General features: G+C 37.8%; 1 protein-coding gene and 1 long non-coding RNA gene across 34 annotated transcripts in view; one reads left to right on the forward strand and one right to left on the reverse strand.

Moving 5' to 3' along the window:
• The window catches only part of GALNT18 (polypeptide N-acetylgalactosaminyltransferase 18), a 298,270-nt gene that overhangs the window by 254,019 nt on the left and 24,350 nt on the right, over positions 1 to 19,901 (forward strand). For all 5 annotated transcript variants that reach the window (XM_046941603.1, XM_046941602.1, XM_046941604.1 and 2 more), the window contains one exon: positions 3,785 to 3,880. In XM_046941603.1, coding sequence (XP_046797559.1) covers positions 3,785 to 3,880 — 96 coding nt within the window. The remainder of the gene's footprint in view (positions 1 to 3,784; positions 3,881 to 19,901) is intronic.
• The window catches only part of LOC107053374, a 282,583-nt gene that overhangs the window by 8,043 nt on the left and 254,639 nt on the right, over positions 1 to 19,901 (reverse strand). For 28 of the 29 annotated variants that reach the window (XR_006939426.1, XR_005860578.2, XR_006939437.1 and 25 more), the window contains one exon: positions 6 to 19,852. The exons of the other annotated variant lie outside the window; for it this stretch is intronic. This is a non-coding gene — a long non-coding RNA (uncharacterized LOC107053374). Of the gene's footprint in view, positions 1 to 5; positions 19,853 to 19,901 lie in introns of those variants that run through there. 29 annotated transcript variants of the gene reach the window in all.

Raw genomic sequence — 19,901 nt, forward strand, 5'->3', positions numbered from 1 at the left:
AATATAAATAGAACAGGTGTACATGACATGGAAGATGAGTATAGAAAGTTAATACGGGTGCATAATAAGCGAGTAGAGCAAGGACATCCTTTTCACATTCTCTATTCAGTGTTATATTCACAAAAATTCATTTCTATGAATTACATTTGCTGTGTGTTTTTTTTTGTTAATTTGTTTTGTATGGAAGTCCCAGATAGGAAATATAACTCTTAGTAATTACATTAGATACAAGTGAAAGATTTTAAGACATTCCTCGGCAAAAAGAAGTCCCTTGAGAGTCCATATGAAAGAGCAGCCACTCTTTTATAGCAAATGAAGTGATTATGTGCCCCACAAAGTTCAGTGATGCCTTTGATGATCAATTGAAATAATGCTGGCTTTCAACACAGTCCAAAATTAACAGAAAAACGCTTCCAACAATGATTTACGTCATTGTTAAATGCATGAGATAATGGTTGCTTTCCAAAATAGCTCAGAATAATGTCAAAATCAGACCTGTCTGCAAGGAACCTCTTCCACAGACTGCATGGAGTTACCCTCAGCAGTACCATGATCAGTAGATGGTGATACAGAGTGGCCTAAGGAGAAAGAAGCATAGCTGCTGATAGATGTGTGGATCTGCTTATGGGTGTGGAATAGCTAAGGTACTTGTTGGAGAGTCTTAGAATTAATTCAGCAGCATCTAAATCAAAATGGAAGTCAGCAAGTAGGCACTGTATGATCTTATCTTCTGCTGAGACTTTTTCAGCAGCCTTTGAAAGTTATTTGCTGGTAACATGCAAACCAAAAAGAAGCAGGAGAGTTCATTACAGAAGTACTGAAGTCACTGGTCAGCGGAAAATGCATATTTAGTTACTGCATAATGATGCACATGATCCAGTCTTCTGTCTGCAATCCATCAGTATTCTCATCAACTAAATATCATGTGAGGAGTAGGCTGGATTTCATTATTTGTCTTATCACAAATGAAATAGTGAGCAGCTGTGGCAATGTTTTGGTACAGGTAGAGTGTTTTATGAAAGACATTGCTGTTTTATGAAACGCTGTTACATGAAATAAAAAATGCAGTGCCCAAATCTTTATAATAAAAGAGTTGTTCACATCTCTCATCTTCCTTCATGTCTGCTTTCCTGTTTTTACCAAGTCTTATCACGGAAAAGGAGTGATATTTCAAAGCAAGTCTGCTGCTCTGCTTGCTGATTCTCATCAGTGCATCTATTCGTGAACTGTCTTAATCTTTTTTAGAAACACCAGTATTAGTTTTAAAATGCTGATAAGCTACAAAAGCCATCTGAATGGGCACTGCTTGATCATCGGGAAACAAAAAGTTAAAATGGTGACATTTTCCTCTTGTGTAACTCAAAAACACTGAAATCAGGTATTGCAGTACACTAGCATGACATTAGGCTATACATGCAGTAGGTAATTATGCCAAATATGATAAGACAGCATTATGCACAGAAAGCCTTAAATATCTATGGTTTATATGTATGTAGCCTTTCGTTTAAAAACATTGTAGGGTGCTTTTGATTGGTGATACATATATATATAATATACATATATATATGTATATTTTATGATGCATGTGTATTGCTGTTATTTTCAACTATTTCACATGAAACATCCACTGGGATACCAGTCCCAGAGCTCACGGGAATAGTTGTGTGGGGCATTTCCAGAAAGTCAACAGCATACTGTGTCTGTAGAGGAAGATAATTTGTTTGCTCTAAGCACATGGATTTGTCTCCTTGTTATTTCAGAGGTTAAGGTTAGGTTTTGGGAAATTAAAGCTCCCAGAGCCCATTTTCTTGCTAGATTATGCAGATCTGACATAATTAGAAAAAATCTAGAACTTCTTGTGTCAGGAAAAAAATATCATACAATGTTGCTGCTGAAATAATGGTTTGACAGTCAAAGGTAAGAGGATTTATGAATTCTGCCATACCCTCAGAGTTAGTAAAAAAGAATGTCAGTGGAGCCAAAAGCTCATTTAGCACAGGGTGGTTCCTTGATTCTGGCTTTGCGTTTGAAATAACTTTGCAAATGCAGAGTTTCAGTAGCCTGTCTCTGTGTACTGTAAGGCTGTATGTTTAAAAGGGAGCAAATGGCAATAATGACTAATTATTTATGGATTTTTTTCTCCTTACGTCTCAATGGATTGGTGACCTGGTTATATTTTGCTGTATAATTAGAATTAAGCCTTGGTAATCTAAAACCACATTGCAGAAGTTAATTTTGAGTTTCCACACAGACATTAGATTTCGGAAAGGGATGATTTCTAAGAGTCTTGTGACTTTGTACACCTCCCACTAGATCAGGTTGTCAGTAGCCCCATCCAGGCTGGCCTTGGACACCTGCAGGGATGGGGGAATAACTCCAGGTGAGGCGTCATGAGGCGCAGAGGCAGAGGATCATCCCTCTGGATCTGCTCGTTACATTTGTTTTGATGCAGCCCAGGATACAGCTGGCTTTCTGTGCTGCAAGCACACACACTGCCAACTCATGTCCAAGTTTTTCATCCACCAGTACCTCCCAGACCTTCTCTTCAGAGCTGCTCTCCATCCATTCATCTTCCAGTCTGATGTTTGCAGCTTCCCAGCCCGTGTGCAGGACCTTGCACTTGGCCTTTTTTAAATGCCAGGGGTTCCCATGGTGAGGCTGACTGGTGGGCAGTTCTCGTGGTCTTTCTCTCTACTTTTTTGAAAACCGGGTGTGATATTTCCCTTTTTCCAGTCACTTTTTAATCCCAAATGCCTATTTTCTCTTTAATATTAACATTTGTCTTGTCTGTTACTGAAGTTAGTAGGTTCAGAGTTAAGATCTGGAATTCTTTGGAAGATGAGTTTATGTTGTTAAATATATTCACTGCCTGACTTAAGTCTCTGGCTTGTCCATGGTTCTTACCTACCAGTGCACTTTCTAGATTTACTTTCTAAGCATATCAAGTTGTCCTTCTCAAAGGAGGTCCCTGTACACACCTGGCAGCACTGCTTATTTAGTCTCAGACTCCATTAGACGATTCTTTTGTGTTCTCTGAACCTCTCTTATACCACCGAACATCTTCATATGTGCCTGTGGATTTACAACCCACATCTTTGGCATCACAGACTACAGAGACCTTTTAGCTATCTGTGCTCATTAATTTGGCACTTAGCTTACAGAAAATTCTGTCTCAGCATTGACTAGATAATATATAGGGATTAGTAGTGTGCAGTCCTTTCATAGCTGGATTGCTGTGGATGGGTTAGCCCTGAGTAATGCAAAGAAGACCTAATGCATACCTATTGGCCATTGGTCTCTAATTGTCAGCGGAAGGGGATATTTGAATTATTTCCAGAACCTAGAAGACTCTCCTGAGATTCTCTAAAAAGCAGTTTTATTGGTGTGTTTAAAACTATAGCTATACAGCTCAGTTACCTGCACACTGGTTTAAAAAATAAAATAAAAAGCCTTCATATACAGAGTGTACCTTAAGAAGAACACTTAATATTTACATAGAGACTTTATATAAACAATTTTTCTCCATAAAAATTATTGCTCTCTGAAGGCTTTTTGATGCTCCCTGAAATCTTGTGAAGCATTATTGAAATTAGTAATGTTAGATAATCTACAAGGAAATACTTAGTCCGGGTACTTTTTCTTTAAATAGATTCACTTCAACAACTATTTTTACTTTTGCTTATTGTAAATACATACAATTTTATTTCAAAGAAAATAATGTAATCATAACATTTTTTTTCTGGTCCTGCTTGAAACTTGCTTGATCTCTTTTTGTTTATTTTAGCTGCAGAATTCCTTGAAAAATGATTTGTGCCTTGATCAAGGACCAGACACAGAGAATATCCCAATCATGTATATCTGCCATGGAATGACGCCACAGGTTAGTTTGTTTAATGATGTCATATGTTGCTGCTGCTTTTTGTAGAGTGTGTAAGAAGAACCTTCTTGTACCTGTCACGGTCTTCCTGTAACAGTACCTCCTTATGCTCTTTAGTGTCTCTTTTACAGAAATCTAGAACATTAATTCTGCTCTAAGTTGAGAATCTATTAGCACTTTGACAAAGAAGTTTGTTTATTCATTTTGAAAGAATTTAAGAAATAGTAAAGCCAACATTGACCTGTATTTGTTGGTAAACAAATCATTCATTTCTTAAACTAAGTGTTGTATGAATGAAACAATGCATTTTAAAATGCTTTATGTGCATCCATGAACATATTCATAGTTTATTTATATGTTATCTGAAGCAATGTTTTCTCTTGATGTATTTATTGTGTCATTTTCATAAATCTGAAATGTTCAGCCAACTTCTTCACACTATACAGCTGTGTCAAAAACCAGACCCCATTCTTGTCAAATCTCTTCTTTAAAAGTTCCTTTGTTCTTTCTCTGCTGTTGTCCTTTTACTCTTCCTGGTAAGCTGGAGAGGTCCCAGATGACTGGAGACTTGCTAATGCGACTCCTGTCTATAAGAAGGACTGTAAGGAGGAACTGGGGAACTACAGGTCTGTCAGCCTGACCTCAGTGCCAGGGAAGGTCCTGCCTGACCAACCTGATCTTCTATGACCAGCTGTCCCAACTGGTCGATGAGGGAAAGGCTGTTGATGTAGTCTACCTGGACTTCAGCAAAGCCTTTGACACTATCTCCCAGAGTATTCTCCTGGGGAAGTTGGCAGCCTGTGGCTTGGACACGTACACTCTTTGCTGGGTGAAGAACTGATTGGAGCGCTGGGCCCAGAGAGTGGTGGCTGTGTGGTGTTAAATCCAGGTGGTGACTGGTCACAAGTGGTGTTCCCCAGGGGTTGGTACTGGGGCACATCCTGCTTAATATCTTGATTGCTTATCTGCATGAGGGGATTGTGTGCACCATCAGTAAGTTTGTAGACAACACCAAGTTGGGGGAAATGTCGATTTGCCTGAAGGTAGGAAGGCCCTACAGAGTGGTCAGGCTGGAACAATGAAATGATTCTAATGTGTTCTGAATTCTTTCTATTGTCTTGCACAACAGCTGTATTTATTAACTTAGAAAACGGAAGGTTAAAGATATGGTATCTCCCCAAGCAGCCAAGTGTCTGGGCATAGGTAGAAGTGTTTCTAGGCAAATATGACAGTAGAAATAACGTTTTGTATAGTCTAGAATGTGCTTGTCAAAGATAGAAATACAAATTGTATAACTCTGGAAAGTAACATATGCAAAAATGACACATAGAAAACATATTTGTGAGAGTGATTGAAGATTCTGAGAAGTGCCTCCAGTCTGAATCATTTTTTGCTCTAACTGCCTTTTATATTTGCTTTCTCAAAAGGATCCCTATTGACATTAAATAATGTGGTTTTACCCATGGAATTGTCAGTTGTGTGATTTGACTACACAGTAAATAAATCATCCTAACATTTAAGATATAAGCATAGGACAAACAATAATCTTTTTCCCTCTACCTGGATATCCTAGTGAGCTGAAAACATGGATTTGGTGAATTGCAGATGAATTCTGTCCTTTCTTGCCAAGTTACACATGCTGTAATTGTGTTTTGTAATGACTTCCTTCACTGAGGACCTTTAATATTGATCCCCAGTGGCATCATGCTTGAGTAAATTATGAATTGTGAGGACTGAAATATCTAAAAATCCAATCCATCAGACTCATTGACTACATGGGCTGTGCCTTATTTGTCACACACTTATGAAGTAAACACTTTTTACCTTCAGCATGTTTTTAAGGTGGTCATTAGGATAAGCTAAGGAGCTGTGTAATTTCACCCAGAAGCCAGTGCCATTATTCCTCACCTTCCTGGCATATCATCTGTGATAACAACATACTATAGGCGTATTTGTGAAATCCAATTGGAAAATGTAATTACAGCTAAAAGGCAAACAACAATAGCAACAAAGAGTCACTTTAGTTAGGCTTAGTATTCACCAGATCAAGAACTAGCTTTGAATGTCAGATGAAGATCTGTGTAAGTGAGACAGTGGCTAATAATTGACAGAGGAGAAGGGGTCAAGGGAAAATATTGTGTTTTTTTTTTTCATAGTTCCAAATTAATCATCTCCTTCCTACTATTGTGTATTTAACTACTGTATAACCAATGAAAATAAAAATAATTCACATAAAAGCAACCCATGTGCAAGCAAGATCAATGTAGTCAGTGAGAACTTTGTAAGAGGAGTACAGTCTTTCTCTACATGAGAATTTATGGTATTAATAGGGATAGCTCTAACAAAAACTATTCCACATACTTCTAAGAGATTTCCATTGCACATACAGAATCTCTTGTTTAAGCAGAGCTGCAGCCATTTGCATTTTCTCTAGCAGATTGGAAATATTTGAAAAAATATTGTGTTCAATCTTAGTGAACCAACTAGTGACTACAAAAGATACTGGTAAGATGCTAACTTTATTCTAATAGTGGGGAAATGCTATAAAAAGGGGATTATTTTGCCCAACTAGCAGTTCTTATAAAACAGATCAGTTAAGAATGTTGTCTCATGAGTCAGTGCTTTGGTGAAACCATTATTAGCTCTGGTGCAAAACTTTGCTGTCGCAGCTCTATCACTTGCAGTTTAAGAGCATGTACTGCTAGCGTGCAGAGCTTTGCACTGCTACACCTAGATGTGCCTTGACATATCTGCCTGCCAAGATCCATTTCCACCTTTGCTGTTTAAGCTGCTGTAAGGAGTAACCTCCTTTTCTTTCCACTACCTTCTTTCAAATGTTTTTGTACTCTTACTTGTGTGGGGAAAAAGGTGAGATGAGGTATGTGAGATCAAGTAATAGTTACGTAATTGTATGGATGGCTGCTGTTTGTTTTGAGCATTTTTCATACAAGAAGGAAATCACTGAAGCCATCGGTGAAGAAGAAAAGGAACGGTGCACCTAATATTGAAGCCCATACTCCACCTTTTGCAGACAGTACTGAGAACATAGTAATACAGTGAACAGCAATAGTTTAAATAGGTTCCTGCTCTAGTCTTGCATGAGAACAGTTCAGAGGCAAAGCGTAGTGACCTGCAGTTGTTCTTGGCTAAAGAGGGTACAGTGGGGGGATGTGAGGACGAAAGGGGAGCTTCATATGATGACAGGGGGAAGCAGGAGAAAACTGGGAGGTGGACTGACTATAAGAGAAAAGGTGAGAGGAGAGAAATGTAAAGGAAAAAGTTGGAAGACAGAACAAAAGTTGTGGCAGAACAGTACAAAACATAAAGGGCATGTGAGGTGTTGGGGATTTTGGGGCATTAAGATACTGTTTTAATTCTTGAACTGGAAGGAGCAAAGCCTCTGCTCAGACCTTAGAGATGTCCATTTCCAGCAGTGCCCCAGTTTTGCACAGAAAAGATGATTGCTTGTAGCTGCAGTAAGTACATGCCCCAGGCTTCAGTAAATTGTCTTCCTAATTCTGGGACCTGCCTGAGCCTGAATGTATGGTGTTGTCTAAGATCGCTGTTTAGTCAGGCCTGTAATCTTAAAGGCAGACTGATGACAGTGTGTCACATGCATTAAATCTACTCCTGAGTGTTTGGAAGCTTCTTTGCTGTAAATGAAACACCGCATTATTACAGACTTTATAACTGTTGTATAATAAACAAGTACCATCAGTCAATGAAGTGGTATTTTACGTGCAGATTTACGTTGAAAAGTGCTTGTGATTGAAGGGAAAATGGGCAGTTCTGTGTCTTCTCTTGTTCAGTTGCTTCTGGCTCATACCTCTCTCAGCTGGTAAGCAGTTAAATCAGGAAGCTCATCCAGGGATGTGAAAGTCAACATAAAACAGATTCTGAAGAATTCTAGGTAAGGGCTGGTGTCAGAAGACTAGATTTGGAGAATTACTAGATAAGAAATGCAGGTGAGAAGGGACATCCGTTCATATCCTTTCATATTCTTGCAAGAGATTGCAGAACTGACACTCAGAAACCAATGACTACAGCCCTATCCAGTGTGAATTATTGCTTCTCTGCTGAAGGGGAAGGAAAGGAAGCCATGACAATAAGCAGAGCTGCACCAGCTGACACGGTATGAGGCTCTGACCTGAAAGCTTAATGTTGTATTCTAAGCACAGCGTGTGAAGTACTGGAAGCTGCAGTTACAAGAACTCTCTTGAACTTCTAAAAGCTCTTTGTATGATTTATGAATGCTCCTTTTTAAGTGTTATTCAGGTATGTTTTCATAAAAAATATTTTTTCTTCAGTGTACTTTTTTAGCATGGTTTGTGTGTGTAGACAGATACGTGTTAATTTGTTAACTAAAATACATAGGACTAAAATTGACTACCAGTGAAACAGTGAACAGTCATCAGTTCAATTTGCTAATCCCAGAAAAAATCAATTTATAGATATTCATCAAATAATTACCAAAATAATTAAAGTCTCTTGGCAAGTATGTTCGGGTCAGTTTATTTTCACAGAATACTTCAGGGATCTCCAGAGCAAAACTAATGTGATCTTCAGGTTATTGAGATGCTACAAATATAAGCGTCTCAAAATTAAGTTTTCATGGAACCTTAATTGTAATAAGTCACTTCCAGTGTGAAAAATTTTCCTGAGATTCCTGCGTGTAATGAAATCCACACTGTGCTAAGAATGCTGCAAGAATAAGCACGTGTGTTGTCAGAATGAGTGTTAAGAGAATCTGGACACAGAAACACCAGCCTTGCCCTCTTAGTGGAGTGGATTTCCATGTATCTGAAGTACTTTGACCAAAATTATATATACCATGTTGTAATAAGAAGTTAATTGATAAAATGTGATTGTATCCTTCAGTACAGTTCAGACTTCCCATGACGCCTCTCCATTTACTTGGGGGGAAAAAAAAATCATAGAAGTCCTGAGTGCTGCCCCTGCCTTTCCCTGGTAATCTCAGTTCTGCTGCCAGCAGAACACCACAATACATTGCTGTCGTAAATAGTTTTAGATAAAGGAATTTCTGAAGTTTAAGAGCAGCACATGTATTATTCTTAGGAACGAGTAGGATCATGTTTTTAAGTGAGTGTGTAAAGCATGTAAGTGGTGCGTACCAAGGCTCTGTGTAAGGAAGTCATTTAGCAGGAGGCCCCACATCTAGCAGCTTCCAATACTGGCACATTTTGATGGCTGTCAGGGAATAATGCTGAACAGACCAGAGCCTGCTGAACTGAATCAGTGACTGACCCTTCAAACTTGAAAAATCACTGCCCTGAAGATGAGATGTCTACAATAAACACCTTGAGGGAGGCTTTACTAAGAAACAAAAAAAGCAGCACAGCAGCTGTTTTAACAGCTGTCAGTCACTCACAAATGGGATTGCTGCTTATGTTTGTCTTCAAGGTAAATGTTGGGCATATCCAGCATCTGTGTACAACACAGTCAGTCTCACATTTGCTCTTTAGAACACCCTTTCTTTTTAAGGACCCGCTAACATGATGGTTTGAATTTAGCACTTATGTGGTTTGTGATAATTCTTTTATGTGTGCGGAAGTACAGTGCTATACAGAAGCTGAACATTTCAAAGCATCCAATTATGTCTTGGCCCAAATATTTTGTGATGAAAAGTCACACTGTGTGGCAGAGAGAATAGCTCTTTCCTCTCTTCATACAGCCAAAGTGAGCACCTCAGTATTTATACTAAGTGGCTGCATCAAGAGAGTGGCAGCTTAGCTGGTCTGCCTGGTTCTTACAGGAGGGCAGGCAGCAGGGTACAGTGTGCAGCTCACATTGTGCTGGGCGCTGCGTTGAGCCCTGTATGCTTTGTAGCGTGGCCACCTGATGTTCTTACAGCTGGGCAGCCTTTTTCTTTGCAGTCTCATATGCTCCTGTGTAGGACTCTGTGCTTCTCTTAATGATCTGCTTGAATCTGATGGAGTGCAATGTTAGGCTCACTGTTTTCCTTTCATCTGTTCTCTAAGTCTTGAGGAAAGATGTGGGCACTGACTTCATGCGTTCTTTCTGGGAACAGGGGTATTTACACAGTAAACATTCCTGAAATAGAATAGCTAAGATTTAATCTGGGTTTTTTGAGTCCAGTAAAGATACAAGGAATAGAAGATAAAATGACTCATGGAGTTAGTGAAACTGCCTAGCAAGGATGATTATGAGCATTTATAAATTCAAATTTTTATTTTAAATATATTCTGTAGAGGGCCTAATTGCTATGGCAATTAATGTCTTATATAAGGTATTCCTGCTGAGTAGTTTATTGAGGCTATTTAAATTTCTCATAATTTCTTTCAGTTCATAAATCCTGATTTTGATCAGTCTAAAGTTAATAGAAACTGTGACCTTGATTGCAATGGAAGCAAAATTTGGTGATAGTCCTCTGCGGTTGTTCTGATGTATGCCTGAGGAGTTAAGTCCAGCAAACACTTTTTCAAAGCTGTTGCCTCTTTAGACTGTGTGGCAGATATATCAGCTAGTTAATTATGTAGATAGTCTATAGAGCTTAGAATGTATAGGATTTCCTGTTTTAGTCATGTATTTCTAAGATTGGTCATGGAAAAAATTCTAATTATTCAATTCAGCACAGAGAGAGAATTTGTTAACGTGATTTTTAGTTTTGGAGCAAAATTTATATTGAACCGTCGCCATTTGTGAAGTATTTCTGTGCTTTCTGTGGTTTGATTCAAGAGGCTTGCTGTTCATACAGGTAACATGACCAGTTACTCAGACTTCTGTGTCATTTATGTCATTCAAATGCGGTGTCCACTTCCATGTAGTGAAGGTTCTCTTAAAATTGAAGAGAGATCTCCTTGCGTGGGTAAAGACCAGTGGTGTTGCACTATTAGCTTGTGAACTACATGCATGGCTCTGATAACTATGTCAATTGTCTGAGTGGATAGATTGTATTTTTCAGCTGACCATACATCGTTATAATAGTAGGACCAGAGACTAAGCTGTGTATTCATTTTAGTAATTTATCAGACATAATGAATGGCATTCCCCATGCACAATGTAAAAGACACTTAAATTCAGAAGAATGAGCACAAGGGGTCCTCCTGCAGGATTCAGACATAGGCTGGATCGGGTCATTTTCTGTGCTCAACTTCAGTGATTGAAAACCAAAATAAATAAATAACAGCTGTAGAACTGGGTCAAAGGAAATACATTCTGCATCTCTCACTTTGGAAATAAATGAATGCATATTGCTGTTTTTTTTTTCTTTTTATATGAAATTATGTAGTGTAAAATATTGTGCTTGTCTGAACTGAGAATTGAGAGACCTTATCAGCTGGAATTGAAAGTCCAACTATAGTGAAATGAGATATTTGAAAAATATTCCTTTTTTTTCTAAGAGTTGCATTGATTTTCTTAATTTGGGGTTTACAACATTTCTATACCCTATAAAATATGGTTTTGTTCAAAGAAAAAAAGACTTTATGCAGCGGACTAGAACTAGAAAGTATACAGACTGCCTAAGCTGCTTTTGAAATCCATATTCTTGCCTAGTGTACGGGATTTTCTGTTGAATGTGATTGTGTATAATGAAGAAAGAAAATATTACAATAGATCTGTGAAGTGAAAGCTGTCACCTGTCTGAAGTAGTAATCTTGACATTCATGTTTCTGGACCTGAGGTGAAGTTAAAAAGCAAGGATTCAAATAGTTCAATTCTTTCGAGTTAAATGAATACTTAGGGTGAGAAAGAAGAACTAAGAAATCAAATTCCTTGAAAACCTACAGCCAAGAAGGTTTTAAGGCAACAGAGGTCTTTTAAAATTAAAATTGGCTAAGTGATAAGCATCTTTTGATTGAGAAATAACTGCTTCTTTTGCACAGGTGGAAGCAACGGAAGAGTCAAAGGTAACTTGGCAAGTGCCACAGATGATTTGTGTCTGAAAAAATCAAATAGAACTCAAAGCTACAACATATCACAGGAACAACAGCAGTTGTCCATAATATGTTGTATCTGTTCAGTCCTCTACTCTTCAAAATAAAAGGGAAACGATGATCTGAGAGAAAGGAAAAGGGTTCTTCTAAGCCAGCTGTACTAATTGATGTTTTACAGCAGAGTACTGATGCAATTCTATGTGTGTTCCAAGGTGTGCTGAAAAGATACAGACACATAAGCTGCCCTTTAATGGGAGGAAACACTGCAAATGCTGATCAGAAGAAAACATAATCAAAATGTTCTGTTCGAAAACTTTTACGTAGAGAAGGAAGATTTCTGCAAAGGCAGTAGAAATTTCAGCTGGCAAAAGTTCTGATGTAATTTATCTAGACTTGATAAACTTAGCTTTCATCACATTACTGCAGAAAAGAATAATTCATCGTGTCAGCAAAAGATAGTAGTAAGCAACCTCATAAGCACCCAGGGGAACATGAAGAATACTTGTGCATGAAAACTACAGGTTGAATAAATTAACACTTCTGTCACTCCATACAGTTTACAAATCTGGTGGTTCTTCTCAGCTTTTTGGTTTTGTTTTTTTAAGAAGTATTGGTTCATTGATATTGCTGTACCATTTGAAGATTACTTCTGGAATGTTTAAAATACTTTATGCAGCATTTTCACTTAGTCTTTGCATATTACCACGATCTTGCATATTTTCTGCATTGTTTTAATTTTTGTGTTAAGCCTTGGGGTTATCTTCTTCATCTTGAATTCCATTGCCTTTCTTTATGATGAAATCCCAGTTTAGTATTGTTATAGGAGAGGAACATATAGCTACTGCCTCTATAATTTGACTGGAAACAATTTATTCAGCATTTTTTTAAAAGGTGAGGCTGATGCAGGAAGAGACGTTGAGTGCAGTGTTGAAGGAGTTGTCTTTCAGGCTACTTAAGGTCTTCTTTTGGCATCTTTGCACTTCACTGAAATTCATCATTGAATTGAATCACTGAAAAACTGAAATCGTGATTGCTGTGCTTGTGGTGGTTGCACTAAGAACTTCCCTCTCTAGTTTACTTTTTCAGTACTATTTGCTCAGAATGTGTATAGTAAGAAACAACTGCACTGAAAATGTCACTGAAACAAACTATTTTGAGTAGATGTAGTGCCCAAGTATTTAAAACTATCAGAGCTTTTCATGTGTTTTTTTAATTTAGAAGAGATTAGAGTTGTTATACAACAATTCAAAACTATTCTTATTTGGGAAGTAAAAATGTACCTACATTTTCTGGCAGTCTTTTTATTGTGTTGTAGCATGCAAATTATTCAATGATACTTTTGGCCAAGAGGATTTTAAGACGTTAAAACGTCAAGGTATTTGAATACATGAAGATGAAATACTGCTGAGCTCCTAGATGATAAATTTGGCACTAGATTTTGGATACAGATCCCGTGCTTTTCATGCTGAGCACTGAGCCATTTAAAGCTCACTGTGCCTTTCATACTTGGCTTGGTTCTGGTGGGTAGGCTTACAGTAGTTTATACCCGGTGAGCTGATCTCAAAGCACGTGTAGCTGAAAGCTCCAAAAAACGCTGGCTGTTTTGTTTTCAACACTGCTGTTGTCTTTGCAGTGGTTGGCTGATATCTTGATCTGGGAGTCTGCAGTTGGCCCAGTCAGAAATCTCACTCTGGCTCCTTGCAAATGAGCATTTTACGGAGCAGTAAGTGGTATTTCCCCTACTGAAAGTAATGAGGGATCGGATATCTTAGGAAGGAATATGACATGGACCTCAGCATCAGTGAAATAGTACTCTTTGGCTTGAGACCATCAGCCATGATGCTACCAAGGCTGCAAACACCTTGAGATTCCTTCAACGGATGTGTGTAGGCCTGCTGTGCTTTGCAGAGCAGCAAGGAACAGGCCCTCGCTGCCCTCTGCCTTCCCCAGTGTGCGGTCTGCTTTCCTCCGCTTACAGGTGTGTCCCTTGTCTGGACAGAACAGCTCCTCTGAGATCTCATTTGTACTAAAATGTTGACAGCAGAGTAGCTGGAGGACTGCTGGAAGCCGTGTCTCCTGACCGCACATGGAGGTAATGGCTGTATCTGGCCGTGGACATGATGTGAGGAGGTATAACCATGTTTTTTTGTTTTCTTTTTTTTCTCTCTTCTCTTTTAACAAAAATGTATTGAGAGGCTCTTCTTAGGTAATACACCTGCAGTCTGTTGATATTTCTTACGCTGCTTTAGTACTGAGTTGAAGTATTTGCTATTAACTTTTTCTCTGAAAGATGGAATAGATTTTAAAATTTCTGAGGTTCAGTTGATTTTCATCTCAAAAATACACGGAGGACAGACGAAACAATGGGGGGGAAGCTTTTCTTTGCTAAGGTGCAAACATTTTTAATTAATGCATTTGTAAAAATAAGACAGTTTGGGTAGGTACCTGTGCTGTCTCATAAACTAGCACTATTTGACCATTCTGTATTTTTTAAGTGCATTGGTTTGGAGTGGGTCGGAGTTGTAGTTCTTTATATTATGCAGCAATTACTAGAGTTACCCATATTTTAAAGATGTCTTTTTCTAATTGAAAATTGGTTTTTCAGTCTTCAGTTTTTAAAACCAATTGTTGCTCGCAACGTAAATTCAGCAGAAAACCAATATAGTTATTGTAACACATGTACAGCATTGGAGATTGATGTAGTAATTGGTGGACGGCTGTCGATTTAAACATTCTTTTGATTCATGTTGTACTACATCATTTTTTTACTTCAAAGTGCTGAAGGTCAGAGTTTTGTTTCTCAAATTCTTGACTGGATGTGATTAACTGCTAGAGAGGGTAGTTAATACAGTAGACAAAAGTGTTCCACTTTACAATTTCTTTAGTTTTATTCATAATTTTATTATGTCGTTTTATTAATTGAAGTCATCCACTGGCTCATTTAGAATTCATGAGCCAAATTCAGTCCCTGTGAAAGCATATTTAACTCCCTCTGTAATTACATGAGCCATATTACTTTCACAGCATTCATTCAAATTCTGATTAGCTATTTTATTTTAGCTACTTTCTCTCCTGTATCGTGCGCCATTTGCAAAGGAGGCTTTTCTGCAGAAATGTTTATGGAACGATTGTTTCCAGTGTTTTTCTGTGAAAAAGAGATTTTTTTTTTTTCTTCTGTTCATTATCCATCTTTGTCCAATCAGGAAGTGGAAAGAATATTGAGAAATTATTTCCTCACGTAAAATCTCGATTGAATACTTACAAATAACTGGAAACAAAGTCATCATCAATCTGTAAGCTGAGAGCTGTGTCTGACAAATAATTTGTTTGGAATCAGCAGTCATACTGCGCTTAGCAAGAACTGACTTCAGTGTATGGTTACATTTACAGAGTAGAAGGACTTTTCTAAGGAAATATGAAACTTTAATAAGGTAAGACTTTATTTTAGCATTGTTTCAAGAGCCAATGGTTAGTAATTACAGCCAGTTAGATCCAGATTAGAAATAAGATACATAGTCATATAAAAGAAGATGATTAGCTATCACAAGCATTGACAGTAGTGGTTGGAGTCAGCAAAGCTGAGAGCATTTTGGAAACTGTAATATAATAAATTAAAAGTTACTGAGCTTAGAGGTAAGCAGGTGGAAGGATATAGCCTGTAGCATATTGAAGAGTAAAAAAAAAAAATACAACCACCAACTAGTAGTCCTTTTTTTGTTATCAACTCTATTAACATGTCAACTAAGTGGTGATGGTAGTTAGGACCTTTCCCTGAATTCTCAATTCAGAAATAACAGTAATTGTCATTCAGGAAATCAATGGCCTTTTCCTTCCTTTTTTATTTTTTGTAAGTTGATTAAACAAAGTATACAGGAATACCTCTGTTATGCCAAGCCTATCTGCTCAAATGGCTGTCCGTACCAAGTGAAAAAGCTGATGAATGCATTTAAATCTTTCAGATGTGACTACAATATTAACTTTTTTTGGCTTGGAACTGCACTGATTGTGAACACTGGAGCTTCATTGCTCTTTTTATGCTAAAGATGCGGTGATTTGTTCAGCATGCATATTGCATTCAGCATATATTTAGTGATTTCAAACTCTGAAATTAGCCTTAAAATTTTGAGATTTCCATGACTCACTTGCTGATGGCATTAATTTTGGAAGGAAAAAATAGCACTGCAGCTTATCAGCTCACAGGGTTTGTTAAAATAACGTGAAGTCAAAATCTAGAGAAAACTGAGATTGACTATTATTAGGATTTATTTAAACATCAGATTTATCCTTTGCTTGTCACTATGAACTCCGTCTTTTTAAGAAGTTATGAAACAATCAGATCCCTTTTTTCCTAGACTGCCTTTTTAAATTCAATATCACATGTTACAGGAGAAATTTTAAGTGTTTGCATAACGATGCACTGTGAGAATTGGGAACTTCTTGAGCACTCAAGGCAAATTTAAGTATCGACTGTCAAGTGAGGTAATCTGCCCAATGTGTGATGTACATGGTTAATATTCTGAAGTACCTCATTTTCCACTTTCAGTGGGAGGCATACTGAATAATTATAGCGTAACCATTTGCTGCAGAATGCCCATTTCTGGTTTCCAAATATATTTTTAATAACCTCTATAGCTTGCTTTCAATTAAAGATAAATCTGCCCACTGCAGTCTCCTTTTATAATTGCTGATAACTCATGTGAAGAAACATTGTAATGTGAGGAATCTGGATGTTGATGACTGTTTGGTCGAGGCTGAAAGAAAGTTCCTACCAGGAAAACCATTCCATGGTCTCTGGTAACCAGGATATTTCTGACAGCTGTTTTTTAGCTAATTAAAGTGAGCAAATTACACATTAAGCAAATGAGTTCACTTTAACCAATAAAACCCATAAGTGTTTCATCTTCAGTAGCAACTATATAATTCAGTAGTGTATACAGTAATTGTGATGAAGCTCCCAAGCTATTAGTGAAGTATAAACTCTGAATACTTTAGGTTCAGTAGACAATGAGTAAAAGCTGTAAATTCTAATTTGGCTGGCCCAAGGAGTTTTGTCCATGCCAAAGTGAAGGCTACCTGGCTAACACCCATGAAACATGAATCAGGTTTTAAATGCAGCTTTAGAGAGTGAGAGACATATTTTACAACCAGGAAGCAGTGTGGTAACCCATGTGCTATAGAGAACATAAGGGCAGTAGTAATTTTATTAAGTGAGAACTCATTTAATATACATACTTTTAGATGCTGAAATCTGAACAAGTATGAGTTCGTTAACATTAAGTTGATTGTTGAGGGAAGAAAATGCCTAATGTAAATAAAGGCTAGTACTCTTGTGAATAAGAAACACTTTGTATTACAAGTGAAGGTGACTGGAAATAATGTAAGAAATACCAGTTGATTAAAAAGATTCCTTTGCACAGACAAGCTCTGTACTTATGAAAAGATGCTTAGGGGAAAGATGTCAGAATTTGACCTCTGTTACCCAAAGATAGAACAACTGAGTGAAAAACCTACATTAATGTACATTTAAAAGGCTGTTTAGGAGTAGTTCAGCATGCAAAAAGATTTAATCATACAAAATGGCAGAGCTTACTCTTTGGCTTTGTAGAATAAAAGCTGGTAAGCTGGATCAGATATGAGAATGTGCTTTTCATTTCCTTTTGATGCAAAAACAGATAGGTCCACATGGACTCAGATTGTTTTTCTGCCCTGACTTCAAAGCATTTTTCTTCCCTTCAATGACTACAAGCACAAAATTACAATAAATCTCTACGTTCAGACTGTAACATTTCAGACTGTGTTCAATGCTGTATTAGGGTCAGGTACATTAGTCTGATTCAGTATCTCAGATGAGGATGTAGCTTCTCACCTGAGCTTTCCAATCATCTCCCAAGTTCTTTGAGTGTTACAAGAATAAAATTTTATTGTACCTGCTTTTAGAGCCAGTTCAATTTAGTTCCCAAAGAAAGAGCTTTGTTGGCTTGAAGCAGAACCTGAGATTTCATCTAGAATTTCCAATAAGATGTTAGTGTAATTTGTAACCCTCCAAGTTTCCTCTCTACTGTGAGTCTGACAAATACAAATCATGGACTGAGCTGTACTGGAATTTTGCTAACAAGTTGCTCCCCTGTAGCTTTACTTACGAGGATGACAACGGTGGTGAGTTCGGTTTTGTTTTGTTTTGTTTTGAAAGGAGCAAGTAAAAGGAAGAAAACAATAAATTCAAAATGAGAAAGGATATGTAGTCCTGTCCTCCAGATGCATACCAGGGAGGCATCTGGACAAGTAGTTTGTTAACTGAAAATATGGCATTTTATTCCAATCTGGTTTTGTTCTTAGGGAAAAGTTAAACAAAATTAAGGTGGCTTGGAGTTAAACTGAGATCTGCAAATGCTCTTTCATGTTTTTGCTATACATAAATCACGAGTTCCTCATATAGTCATTTGGATCAACATAGCAGGTGCAGTACAGAGAAACCTACTCAGCAAAATAGGTTTTTCTGTTTAGTTATCTCATTGTAAGCAGAGATTAAGTGTAGCAGAAATCTTTCTCTTGTGGAGAAATCCAATACCTTTCAAAATGTGTGAGGTCAGCACCTCTTTACCAGAGAATGGTAGGGTTTCCAAAACCTACCGCAAGAAAGTGCAGATCCCACAGTCTGCAGTCACTTGTTACATTGGGTGCCCAAGACATAGTTGTTGGTTCCAGAATTCACACTAGCTTCCTACTAGTTGCAGAAAGAAGAGAATGTGAGTACCAAATTGTCTCTTCGATAAGCTTCAGCACAGCCTGTGTGGGCCTTGGAGCTGGGAGTCTGGGAATTAGGAGGGCTGCTCCCCTCCTTCTTATTGGGATGGAAAGAGTACATGGTGCAGGACTGCAGTGCTGTGTTTCCTCAGTACCTGTGTTTTCTTCTTGTCATGGTCAAGGCCCAAGATCCCCTGAGAAGGAGGAAAGGGTCTGGCCCTAGAGTGCCCATGCAGTGACACACATTTGAGCTCTGAGGAGAATCAGCTATGCAAAATAGTACAAATCACTCAACAGTGTATGGTATAATAGACAGTTGTAATCATCTTAGTGTTTTTATTCATATGCAAACTAGGAAGTGCTAAAAGAAGTAATTGTTGCTGTTTCAGAACAATCAAAAAGATGTTGTACAAAATTAATTTACTTAAAAGAGTCCTGAAAGAACTGTCTTATTGTGTATAACCAGTGACTTTTAATTACGAGGGACTTACGTGCCTAGTTTTCATATTAAGTCTAAACAGCAAGACAGAGGGATTTTTCTTTGTCTCTCTCCTGCAGATAGCTTTATAGGATAATCTACTTCTGATAATAAAATAAAGGCTCCCAAGACAGGCAGAAAATGCAGCAGAAAATCTGAGACATAATCTGCCTTTTGTGATGGAAACAGTTTATCCTCATAGCCCAGTGATACTTTAGCAGCCTGAAGCTTAGCATACCTCTTGTAGCTATTCACTGGAGGTTTCTCTGTTGTACTTGAAGGTCATTCAAACAACTTGGTTTTTGAATTGTTGGTTTTTCTTTGCTGACTCATCCACCTGGTAAGGGTTTACTCAGAAATACTGAGCCTCTTCTACTTGTTCTGTGTATTAATACCTGTAAGGCCTGAGTCTGTATGTGAGTCTTCACAGTGACTGAAGGCCCCAGAAGGCAATCCCTGATGAATGAAAGCAGTGAGAGAGGCACTGCACTATTTGTGTACAACCAAGCAATGTGCTTTTGCATATCAGAGTATTTACTGTATTGTTTCTTGCCAAGGTTTACAGCTTGATTTAAGCAAGAGGCACAGTACAGAACTGACAGTCATAGAACTGAAGCTCACTATGTAAAGCACAGTAAGGCTTCCTACAGCTAGGACAATAGAATGGGCATTAATGTCCTGCTTGATATGAAAACAGTTTTCTACCTTATCTACAGCTTTATTTGTTTGCTTGTTTCTAGTTAAGTTTTTTAAATGACTATTAAGCACTTGTGATAAGAAATCTTTATGTACAGCTGCTTCTGATGTCCACCTCCCTTCTGTCACCTTCTGTCTTTCCTTTAAAAAAAAAAAAAAGCACTGCAAGTACATTAAGCGATGAAAATGT

Source organism: Gallus gallus, chromosome 5 (genome assembly GCF_016699485.2).
Source record: "Gallus gallus isolate bGalGal1 chromosome 5, bGalGal1.mat.broiler.GRCg7b, whole genome shotgun sequence".
NCBI classification, from domain to species: domain Eukaryota; kingdom Metazoa; phylum Chordata; class Aves; order Galliformes; family Phasianidae; genus Gallus; species Gallus gallus.